This window comes from Haplochromis burtoni, unplaced genomic scaffold (assembly GCF_018398535.1).
Source record: "Haplochromis burtoni strain Fernald_Lab_line unplaced genomic scaffold, NCSU_Asbu1 Contig_55, whole genome shotgun sequence".
NCBI lineage: Eukaryota > Metazoa > Chordata > Actinopteri > Cichliformes > Cichlidae > Haplochromis > Haplochromis burtoni.
Genome location: NW_024582416.1, coordinates 2,624,386 through 2,637,087, shown reverse-complemented (window position 1 = coordinate 2,637,087; position 12,702 = coordinate 2,624,386). Strand labels below are relative to the sequence as shown.

At 38.5% G+C, this 12,702-nt stretch overlaps 1 protein-coding gene across 1 annotated transcript; it reads left to right on the top strand.

Annotated features, from left to right (window-relative positions):
• Positions 1–12,273, top strand: LOC102309180 (the record flags this gene model as incomplete). Its single annotated transcript, XM_005922262.3, is given in 27 exon segments — positions 1–95; positions 352–507; positions 3,900–4,114; positions 4,269–4,354; positions 4,497–4,624; positions 4,725–4,850; positions 5,017–5,207; positions 5,290–5,381; positions 6,070–6,200; positions 6,328–6,452; positions 6,574–6,700; positions 6,974–7,186; positions 7,358–7,528; positions 7,718–7,864; positions 7,975–8,024; positions 8,124–8,256; positions 8,492–8,574; positions 8,677–8,803; positions 8,946–9,136; positions 9,358–9,448; positions 9,548–9,668; positions 9,990–10,171; positions 10,327–10,482; positions 10,566–10,699; positions 10,801–10,934; positions 11,026–11,120; positions 11,478–12,273. Coding segments are annotated over 27 exon segments (3,834 nt in total). The 3' UTR covers positions 11,904–12,273.
• Positions 12,274–12,702: the final 429 nt, after the last annotated feature.

Sequence of the window (12,702 nt, the reverse complement as noted above, 5' to 3'; positions counted from 1 at the left end):
AAAATGAGAGTGATGCCCAATGGGTTAAAGCAAATCTGGGTCCATTCGTCCAATATACATCATACTCTGACCTCAAAGACTTCAACATCTCCATGGTAAGCCATAAATTCTAGTTCTTGTCCTCCCTGAGAACAGTAAAACAACATTCTAGAATATTTTACGTCAAAAAAAATGTTTTTGGTGTGCAGCAATATTAGAGTCGGGTTACCCTCTATGATGAATTAACCTTAGAGGGTTAAAGGTAAATAACTGAAAAATATATAGTGTCCCTAAGTGAATTGAAGAAAACAAATGTAGGCATATGCCAACTTATTTTTGTTTTCTTACTGAATTGCTGGTTGTATCTTCCAGGTGAATATAGCAGATCTGCTCACTTTTAGTCAGGTGGTCAACCTTGCAGCAACTCCTTCCCACCTAAAGAGCAAGCAAGATGTCATGAACGTAATGGCAGTCATCAATCCTTTTGACTTTGGCGCTTTCTTTGATGAAGTCTCACCAGCTATTAAGGTAATCATCATAGTTTTCTTAGTTTTCTGAATAAAGCTGGGGAATTTCCCCCAGGAAATAAACTACACTAAACTCAATAGAAAAACTGCATTTTTTCAGATTAATGCTGAAATTGTGTAGAAACTGAAAATTAAAAACTGCCAGTGACATGACTATTGCTGTATAGTCATGCTGAAAGGTATACTTACTTACTATAAATATTGACAGACCATGTGACTTTCGCGCATTGCATGCCAGGTACTCGTGGCAAAACAATCAAAGCAATGCATCAAACGCAAGCATTTGCAACACCGCAAAACGTTCATTCTCCGGTTCCAGTACCTTCTTGCTTTTTCTTTGCCCCCCAAAAAAGTTATGTACAAAACGAAGGAGAACAATGCCGGTCCATACAAAGACAGACTTGATAAAAAGTCAAAGAAAAGATACGAGGAAAAAATCAAAGGAGTGAAAGGGTAAGACCCTTACGAGCACACAGAATGGACAAAATACGTTAGCGTGCTGCCCAACTTTCACCACGCTCATATTTATAATTATACGGTTCTTGGAGTGAGTGCATACACTCATGAAGTTTAGTAACTTCAGGTCACTGCAACAAGCCCAGGTACAGTTTACCGACGGATGGGTACAGGACCTTGAAATGCACCGTGTAGAACGAAAGACCATCGTACATATCATAAGTTTACCAGTCTCACAAATCGTCTTCATAAATACACATTCGTTAACCGTTTATTAATAGGACCTTTGAGCTCAACGGTAATTAATTAGTAGTGGAAATAATTTCTGGTACCCATCACAGAAATGTAGCAGTGACAATAATACTGTATGCTGTAATCGTACTGGGCAATTAGTGATACAAAAAAACCTGTTTTATCCTGTGAATAAAAGTATATGTTTTTGTCAATGTACCATAATAACAGAAGCGAAACGCAATATTGTGTCAGGACAATTCACTATTTATGCACAATAAACAAAGGAGCATAGCGCGACAATTTCTGTTCAGCGCCAGACTTGCTTGTAACCTATATCACCAATTATGTTATGAAAAATGACGTATTAACTACTACAAAACACTGACCTTTGTGGAAATGCTTGGAGCAGACTAACCATGTGAGCTGGAGTGTTCTGGGACGTTATATTTGGTCTTGAATGGCTGCAATCCAGGCCATCCGTCGCCTCTTTGTTACTTCGGAAACATGGCTCGAACAATTTCTCTTCAACGACTAATCCGATAACAACCGATCTCTTTACCCGTCGGCTTCCCGTGGCTGTCATGCGACCGGCTATTGCAGTTAATAATACAACAGCTTCTTGCCAATTTTTTGTGTTTCTTTTTATCGCTGTGTAATGATTTCAATTGAAAGCCTGCGTGCTGCTAGTACCTCTTGCCACGAGTTCCCAGAATCCTTTGCGGTTTTACCCCTGAATGACGTCACATTTTCAATCTCTATACTGCTGTGACACTTGTTACTGCATTATTACTGGAAGTAATTTCAAACCATTAGCTTTTTTAATGGACACTTGCTTTTAATAGTGGCTAGCAAACGCCTACTATTAAAACAGTTAGCTTACCTATACATGGTAACATAAATGACTAAAAGGTAACACAAGGTAAGTGTTTTTGGGGACAGAATAAAGTGACGGAACAGTTGTGGAACTGACAATAGTCATGTCCAAATTCATGGGCTGCATCCTCCTGAGGACCCAGCATTCGCGGTCTACGTGGGCCAGGTCCTCAGAAGGTCGGGTAGGCCGGAAGTAAACAGCTGTGAAATTGGACGGTCTAGCCTTCTGATTAGGTCACCGCTGTCTCGGTGGATTTAATAAACTGGCCTCTGCTCCTTGCTATCTAAAATATAACAGGACACTGGGTAAATTCTCGACCATCTCACACTTCTGTTTAATCAGTTTTCTGTTTGACGTTTATTCAGCTGTGTGAAAACTAAGGAGGAACCCAGTTTTATTTTATCTAATCTAATCTAATAACTTTAATCTCAGCCAAACCGATTTACTCACGAACAAATAAAACACTGAAAAAAGCCAAACAATAAAATTTTTAGGTTGTCTAAGTGACTTATATACAGGGAGTGCAGAATTATTAGGCAAATGAGTATTTTGTCCACATCATCCTCTTCATGCATGTTGTCTTACTCCAAGCTGTATAGGCTCGAAAGCCTACTACCAATTAAGCATATTAGGTGATGTGCATCTCTGTAATGAGAAGGGGTGTGGTCTAATGACATCAACACCCTATATCAGGTGTGCATAATTATTAGGCAACGTCCTTTCCTTTGGCAAAATGGGTCAAAAGAAGGACTTGACAGGCTCAGAAAAGTCAAAAATACAGGGAGTGCAGAATTATTAGGCAAGTTGTATTTTTGAGGAATAATTTTATTATTGAACAACAACCATGTTCTCAATGAACCCAAAAAACTCATTAATATCAAAGCTGAATGTTTTTGGAAGTAGTTTTTAGTTTGTTTTTAGTTTTAGCTATTTTAGGGGGATATCTGTGTGTGCAGGTGACTATTACTGTGCATAATTATTAGGCAACTTAACAAAAAACAAATATATACCCATTTCAATTATTTATTTTTACCAGTGAAACCAATATAACATCTCCACATTCACAAATATACATTTCTGACATTCAAAAACAAAACAAAAACAAATCAGCGACCAATATAGCCACCTTTCTTTGCAAAGACACTCAAAAGCCTGCCATCCATGGATTCTGTCAGTGTTTTGATCTGTTCACCATCAACATTGCGTGCAGCAGCAACCACAGCCTCCCAGACACTGTTCAGAGAGGTGTACTGTACTGTGTTGTAAATCTCACATTTGATGATGGACCACAGGTTCTCAATGGGGTTCAGATCAGGTGAACAAGGTGGCCATGTCATTAGTTTTGGTTTAGGAATTAATTGTGAATATGTGATTAACTGTTGTGAAACCACTCTCAGAAAGACAGGCTTGGCACGACCATCAAGGAAGTTAAGGAGAAGGTTGTTTGTTTCTGTGGTCCTGACATATAATCTTTGAAATGTATATATCACAACTCTGTGTTAAAAGGTTATGATCATTTCTGTCAGACAGTGCTGTTCAGATATCAAAACAGGTTGTTTTAGTTAAAAAAAAAAAACTGATGCCATTTCTTCTGTGCAGCGTTTCCACACCATCTTTTGGTTGTAAGCTGCAGTTTAAGCTTTTGACTTGTAAACAGTTCTAAGCCAGACGTTGAAAGTTAAAAAAGTAATTCTGAATAACACAATGGGGAAAAACAGGTTATTAAAATTCAGCTGTGTTTCAAAACTAACAGCTGGATTATGGTTCAAATTCAGATACTTTTTACTTTCTTGTAAGCATTGTACTCATGCTATGTAATTTCACCCCAGGTCCACTCAGCTAACTACTCACAGGAAGTGAAGTCTGCATTCCTTGAAGCAGTTTTCAACAGAGGGAATCTGTCATCTCCAACTGTCAGTGATGGAGACTTCCTGCTATGGCTCAGAGTTCGCCTGAGCCCTCTCCTGACCAACCTCTCTTCCAGCCTGGTGACACCCTTATTCAGCATCGGGATAAAAAGGAGTTGTAACAGCAGCCAAGAGATGTAAGAATTTGTACACTCAGTTTTAGAAATTGCTGTATGTTTGCTGTGATCAACAACACCTTGGGGTAAATGTTATGTGGAGGATTCTGGATCAAATGAAGTGGCGTTTGATCGATATTTCTATAATTGTTTTTTTCAATTTGTCTGAATTTAGGTTTGCATTTCTGGACACATTGACCACAACACTCAGCAGCAGCACCCAAAGCGAGATCTACAAAAACATCATTGTCTTCCTTCAAGGTTTGTTAACTCAAAAGCTAATAATGAAAAACATCTGTGAGAAAAGTTACTGTTTTGTTTTCGCTTGTTTGTTCTTCAGATGTGACATGTGTAACCAAATCAGTGTTAGTTAAAAAAGTGATTTCCTTTGTGTTAAAAACAGGTCCACCACCACTCAAGTGTTACGGTGGTGGAAGCTTCTATGTCTATCTGAGGAACACTTTCCTCAGCTTTGGTTTTCCAGATTTGTCCACGTTTGTGTCACTCCTGCCACCAATGCGCAAATCAGAGGTAAAAAATAGATAAATAAGGAAATAAAATAGCACACACCTGTGCACTAGAATAATATATTAAATTATGTTTTCTGTTTTGTTTTTTAATCTTTCTCCAGCTTCTGGATACCATCAGCACCTCAGAGCTCGGCCAGTTCCTTAGTCAGCCCAATGTGATTGGTAACAGTACTGACATCTGTGTCATCTTCAACAACTACAACAACACTTCTGCCTTCCTTGAGACTGTATGTCCCTTAAATACTGTCTACGTTTTACATACAACATTATTGGCTTCACAGAAAATGTATACTGACCTTAGCAGTATTCAAGCAAGAATACTGCTTGTCACTTAAATTGACAGTTTTACTTCAGTTTATCATTACATGTGAAAACGTATGTGTTTTACCCTAGGAGGATGTTCAAGACAATGTAAAGAAGGTGATCCTCCCCTGTATTTGGCCTTCTGCGCTGAATAGCAGGAGCAGAGCTGAGGCTAATTTATGGTTTGACCTACGACTGAGGAACTATCTTAGATTCCTCAGCAAGAGCCTCATCAGCCCCGATGAAGTGCAGAACGCCTCATGTTTTGCCTTCCAGAAACTGTAAGTCTCTTTTTCATTGTGTCTCAAGATAAGTGAATTAATTACATGATGACCATGTTTTTCATCATTTTCCTTTCAACAGGGTCTATGTGATGGGAAATAACTTCGCATACAACAGCTCTGAGTTTGAACAGCAGTACGTTTATACCACCATCAAGACCTACTTGAGTGCTGGTAAGATTTATTAATGATCAAAAGTGTTGTAAAAGCACTGTGTATGTATACATCTGTGTGTGGAATTCAAGGAATTTAAAAACTATGTCTGCTTGTCTTTTTTTTTTTTTCCAAATTATATGAAATGGGTAAAAATTATTTTAAAAATATACTGCCTGACTATTCACAAAGAGTTTGTAAAATGCACCTAGCTGCAACAATTTACATTTGTGGAAAAAGATCAGAATCTACTTCTAAGAGAGGGTTTACAGTTTATGTGGAATGATTACTGCAGTCATGTTTCCTCCTGGTTTGAATCTGCTTCAACATTTTGATCTATGTACCATATTAAACACCTTCCTTCCTTGCATACTTATTACATTAGCGGATATGTGTAGGCATACATGTTCCACACAGCCCCAAAGGATAATAGCAACTGCCAGACAGAGAAGAAACATGTATGTGCTAACTTACTGGGACGAAACAGGTGCTGTAACATGCGTGGACCTTACCAAATATAAAGTGCACATAACACGCATCTGTTTGTCTTTTCTGGCTCATCTGAAGTCAGTGTGCTTGCTGAGTGAAAAGAGTAGGTGGTCTTAAATTTTGAGCCACGTAATGCCAAAACTGATGTCGATTCGTATAAGGGGAGATCGCTTAACAAGTTATTTATTGTCTGTGTGTTCTGCTTTTCTTGGTTCCACAGGTTCTGGAGCCAGATGCTACAATGCCAGTGATGCAGAACTGAACTCTACTGCCTGGTTTGTCAGTAACATCGGGAACTTTGTGACATTTATCACTCTGGATGACCTCACCACCTTTGTCTCCACCGCTCAGGTATTTCCAGAGATCACATATGCACAGTTAATAAAGCAAAATACAAAGTCCGTGATTTTGGTGGGAATGTTAACATGGTTAACAGAAATCAGTATTATCAACCTGTTTTGTTTCTTAATTTTTAAAGTTTCAAGTGTTCTTGAAGAACCAAGCCAACCTGGAACTCTTCAACAATAACGCAATCCCAGCAAATGTAACCAACTACTATGTCACACAGCTTTTTGCATTCGATCCGAACTTCAAGCCGGTCAAGTAAGTATTACCAGCCTGATAAAAACAGCAAACTGTGTTATGTGAACCATACACCGCATATAATTTAGCAGTTCAGTGGTAGTCATTCTGTATTTGTAGTTAAAAATCTGTTTTCATTCAGTCTCCCAGGCTTTTTCCTGTGCTCTTCTGCGGTGCCACCTTTGGCATATACTACTATGACTGAAGCTGAAACCATGGTTATCTTAGACAATCTGAAGACTTTCTGCAATGGCACCCAGGACCCTGAGGTACCAGCCCTAAAAACAAACAGAGTTGAATTGTTTCTAGCAAAAACCAACCATAAATCTCATTGTTGTAAATGCTGGTTTTGAGCTAAATGTTAACAAAAAAACCTGAACTCTGAACAGTATGCTCTCTCGCAAAGGCCATCTTAATTTTAACTCTGTTAAAATTAGTCCCTTATTAATAATATAACTCTGGTACTTAATAACTATGTTATCAGACATAATTCTCTTTGCAGTTACTTCTGTTTACACATGTTTTGATATTTTATTTGAAAGGTTTCTGCTGCTTTGGCATCCAACATCAAGACAATTACACCACAGATATTTACAGCTCTTGGAAGCTCCAGCGCAGGTCTGAGTAACAGCCAGATCAGTTCAGTTCCCTCATCAGTGCTCATCTCTTCTTTGTCCACCCTGGGCTCAATCAGTACCTGGAGCCAGGATCAGGCCTCAATAATCATCCAAACCCTTACTGCCTCAGGCTTCCAGGTAACGCCCTTCAGGTCCACTTAATATACCTGATATCCATGTTAGATCTTAAATGCATGTACCTAACGATGTTATATATTAATCCAGTAAGGTTTTATAAAATACAAAATAACTCTAAGATGCTTACCACTTTAGAGAATGAGGCTTCAAAAACTTGAAATGTGTTAACAGATCAACAGCGAATCTTCCCTGGCATCCCTTGGCACGCTTGTTATTGGACTTCCTTCAGAAGCAATAGAAAACACCAGTGCTTCTGTGCTACTCAGCGTCTCAAAGAGCACCACCTTCGTTTCCAACATGCTGGCAGCCCCAAGTGTTGTCCAAATGACCTTCGTCAAAAAGGTACAACGTTAGCTTCCACAAGACAATATAAAGTAAATGCTATGATCTGGAGGACATCAACTTATTTATCTTTGGCATTATGATATTTAAATATTAGAATTACTTTGATATCAATATTAACTCTGTATTCCATGATATTATTACTCCACTCATTACATTTAATCCTAAATGCATTTACCTACCTGGTAGATCATTTCTCTGGACACAAATCCATCACAAGTGGTGCTGAATGTGCCAGATGCTATGGCAGTTGAGATCCCACCATCCCTGTTGGTGTTTTCTGACCAATCTGCAGACATCACCGTGCTCAATAGAAAAACCTGGACACCAGATCAGGTTAACATTTTGTTAAATACACACAATAGCATTATTAATCAAAAATGACTTTTTAAAGTCGATGTTACAGATAATAATACGAAGCTTTTGTTCTTTTTTTGTTCTTTTAGGCTGCCATCTTTTTTGGGGTCCTTGACAACACAAACTTTGACATTGAGCAGTAAGTGAACAAGTCATATAACTATTTGGCCCTGTAGGTTTATTTTGAAGAGGGGATTATTTATCATTTCTTTCTGGTGTTCATCAATCCTCCCCGCAGGCTTTCTCCCTCAGTGCTGCAAGGCTTCACTTGCACTTCTGCCCAGAAAATGACACAATTCAGGACCAAGGAGCTAATCAGGGCCTGTAGGCCCCGGTCAGGCCGAGCCAAAGTGCAGTTAAAGGAATCCCAGGTAACATCTGCTAGAAAGGAATTTAATAATATTACTATGACTCTTAAAATGAAGTTAACAATTAAGATGTGTATGTTATATGGATATAATATACCAGAAACATAAATCATCAGGTTGAGGATTTCTTTTTCTTTTGAAAGTTAGGATAATGCACGAATCATCAGTTTCAGTGTTAGAAACAGCTTACTTGCATATCACTGAGGAATCCTCTTTTTTCCCACACTGTTTTCTACAGCTAACCTGCATGCTCAACTTGCTGAGTGGAGACATCTCACAAAACTTTACAGATTATCCATCAGACATGCTTCTCTACTTAAGGTGATTCGGTGTCTCCAAGCATTTTCTTGCACTCACCTTAAAATGCATCACTAATGTGAAGAAGAATTACTGATTTTACCTTTCTTTTTTTTCTAAAAACAGCAGCAAAAATGTTAACAAAGGCAACTGCAGGTCATACTTTTCTGCACTGGGTGCGGCAGACTTCTCTGTGGCCTCCAAAATCTTGAATAAGGGCTCGCAGCTGTTCCGTGAAGCCACTGTGTGCTTGGTGAGTGATGGGTTTTTTTTGTGGGTTTTTTTACATGTATATGTCTAAAGGTAATAAATGCATGAATTACACTCTGACACTGATAAGGTTGCATACGTGCACAGTTTTTTAAATACAGCATTTTCCTGTTTTCTGTTTTCAGGGTATAAATGGCTTGAGCCTGAGCAGAGAGAATATAGAGATCTTGGGGAACATGGCTTGCACTCTGGATGGGTCTTACATACAGAACGCAGATCCTCTCATCCTGGAGAAACTTAAAGCCTGCAATGACTTCTCTGCCAGCCAGGTGGCAGCCATGGAGACATTGCTGCTGTCTGGAACAACACAATATGGGTACAATGATAAAAACAAGTCATTCTGTCAGGAGTTTAAAAAACACAACTACCTTATTTTTTAAAATGAAGTCATAAACCTTGATTCATTGGCACAAACTTGCCAGTTTCATTTTGAGGACTTTGTATATATAATACCTAGTAGCCATGCCACCAAATTTTGTAGCCCATACTACCTCTTTCAAGTTAGCACTGTAAGAAAATATCCTCTTCTATTTTCAGAAATGCCGCTTCCTGGAACAAGCAAACACTGGAGAACCTCGTACCCCTTCCACTCTACTTCACAAGAAATATCTGGAACCGGTTCGATTCTGTATGTTTTTTCTCGTTGCTTGATAGTATCTAGTCTAACAATATTCATTCAAATAACTTGTGTTAGAAATCAGTTTGGGTACCTTTGTGTTTTTTACAGACAACAAAGAAAATGTTCCTGAAGACCTTCATGCCCAAACTAAGGAAAGCAAACACAGAGAAAAGCAAGCTCAAGACGCTGTTCCAAGCGATCAGCGGCCGGACAACAAAACGAGGAGCAGGTACGACCTTGCTCTTATTTGTTTTCACACCAGCTATTCAAACTGAAGCAAAAACAATTAGTCAGCGGGAGATTAATAATTGTATAACTGTATAACTTAAATAAATAGACAATGTAAACACTTTGCTTTAGTGGTACGAGTACAGATAGCAAAAGATTCAGTGAACTTAGAGAAGTCAGGTTTTAACGTTAGACAGACTTGCACAATAACCCATATTTTATGCTCAAATGTTATATGACTTAATTATTATATTTGCTTTTATATATAAAGGCAACCGTAGCTTGCACAGCACTCTCATCTGCATCTCTAATTGTTCTTAAGGTTGTACCACGGGCAACATCACCCAGGTGATAGTTAGCGACTCCGCCTTCCCCTTTGGCTATGATCTCACGCAGTTTGACCTCTGCCTGGATGTTCCCGTTCTGAAAGAAAACCTCAACTCCATCTGCAACAAAGTGGATGATAATGGTTTCCAGACTGTCATCCTAAAGAAACTCAATGAGGTATTTTGTGTGGGAATTTTGAAAAAGAGCCAAAATGTCATTCATTATGTTAGACGGACTTATTATTAAATGGCAGAATTTGCAAATGAGATATTGTTTCAGATTTGGGATTTAGCACATTAGCACACAGCATTACACATTCTCTATTGTTGCAGGCATTCCCATCAGGGGTTCCTGATCAGGATGTCCAGTTGCTTGGATCAGTGTCTCGTGTGGCATCACTTGACGATATATCCAAGTGGAAGATAACCAAAATTGACACCCTTGGAGCTCTAATGAAAGCTGAAGATGGACCCTGGGAGGCAGCAAAGGTATAAGAGGTGGAATTCATTTCACTTTTATCCTTAATAGTCTTATTATTCTTACATGATACCTTTTCTTTAATGTCGCATAGAGCAACAAAATCATCACTCAGTATCTGAGCACTTCTGGAAACTCGCTGGGCAGCACTGAGCTGACCATTATTGACTCCAACCTGTGCTCACTAAACACCAGTACACTGCAGACCATCAGCCCAGACAGCATCAGGTTGGTGTCAGATTGCAGCTCAACGATATAAAAACATTGCCAAATGTGAGTGGTCATGCACACGTAACACTGTATGTCTCTTTCTTCTTTCCCCTTGACAGAAATGCCAGCCCTCTGAATGTGTCATCATGTTCAGCTGAGCAGAAGAAAGTCCTGTATGGCATCAGTACCACTTCCTTCAGCTCACAACGGTCCAGCTCCAGTATCATTTACCAGTTGACTAAGCCCTATCTAGGTGAGAATACATTATGTCTGTTTGCGTAGCTGTTTCTCTATTTCTCATAAAACTGCTTTCTAATTTCCTGTTTCATTTCCTTTCTTGATAGGTGGAGCACCTCTGCAGGATATAGTAGCACTGTCAACACAAAACATCAGCATGGACATAAGCACTTTCAGCAGTCTGGACCCTGCTGTTATAGCTGTAAGAATAGTTGTTAAAGAAATGAAACGAAAACTTTTTAGACATCCACCTACATCTAATTTTTAATGTGACTTTATTATGTCTGAGTTGTGCCATGAAAACTATGATTTTCTTTTAAAATAGTTCTTATAAGAAATAGCTAAACTGCTGCTGATATATGTAAATGTCAACCAAGTTCCTGATTTAGGTGCTTTGGCAACATAAACCACCATATGTAGTCTTTCAAATTTCTCATGCTCTTTATTTAACATAATATGATAATATTTAAAAAGAAGGCATTTATATTTGGCTTCTTTGTCTTGTGTGTTAACAGCTTCAGACTAATTTTGTTTTCTGTTATTTATTTAAAATTCACAGAATTTGACTGTGAGCAACGTTAAAGGCCTCGTGGGTATGCACCTACCTGATCTGAAGCTGTTTGAGAATGATACTGTAGTTCAGACCTGGATCAACCTGCAGCTGCAGTCAGAGCTGGACACACTGAATCTGGGTCTGATCAGCAACAGAATCAGCCCAACTCCAGGCTCCAACAGCACCACCATTGCACCAGGGTCCAACAGCACCACCATTGCACCAGGCTCCAACAGCACCACCACTGCACCAGGGTCCAACAGCACCACCATTGCACCAGGCTCCAACAGCACCACCACTGCACCAGGCTCCAACAGCACCACCACTGCCTCTCTAACCAATGGGGAAGTGGAGCTTGGAAAATCCCAGACAACTATGATGCTGGGTGCTCTGCTAACAGCTGTACTACAAATGCTACTACAACCAGCCTAAAAACATACCTAGCTTTCACATTCTTATAATAATCAATAATCATTTTTAATGTAGCTTGAGGGTGAATATTTTATTTATTTGTTTAATTTAATTCAAATTACTGTTCAAATGTTTAATTTCTGCTTCATCCATATGTCAAATAATTTAACTGATATGTAATCAAAACTATGATGTAATCTTTATTTTTTAATATATTTTAATAGTACTCTGGAATTTTAAAATGAAGAACTTCTAATAAATTCTAATAATCATTGGCAAATCTTTCTTAAAACTAAATGACATTATAATTTGAACCAAGAAATTTTCTGTTCTGTCATTATTTCAACTGTATTGCTATTGATAAAATCAATAAAAACATGGAAATAAATATCTGACGCCTATGTCTCTGCCTGTTGAACAATCAGAACGATCAGGCATCATATTTTTGAATAGTTTCTCGCTCTGTTGTAAATTCAAAACTTTAAACTCAAGCTTAAGAATGAAAGGTTTAGGGTTCAGAGCATTTTATCTGAGTGTTTTTTAAATGGCGGCCAAAGAATTGATTTGTGAATTCTCTGTTCAGTGAGGCTCAGTTTTTATGTCATGCTTTTCATTCATTTATTTTTTTCATCTAAAAAGGGGGTTTGGATGTGAAATTCTGATGCTTGTCGTAGCTGCTTGAATCATTTCTTTGTGTAGAAGCTGATAATAATATAAAAAAAAAAATCCATTCCAAGCTAAAAATTCAGTAACCCACTTAAAATGCTCTATCAGAAACACTTTTTACAGACATATCAGATATCCTGGCACCATAAGGCTG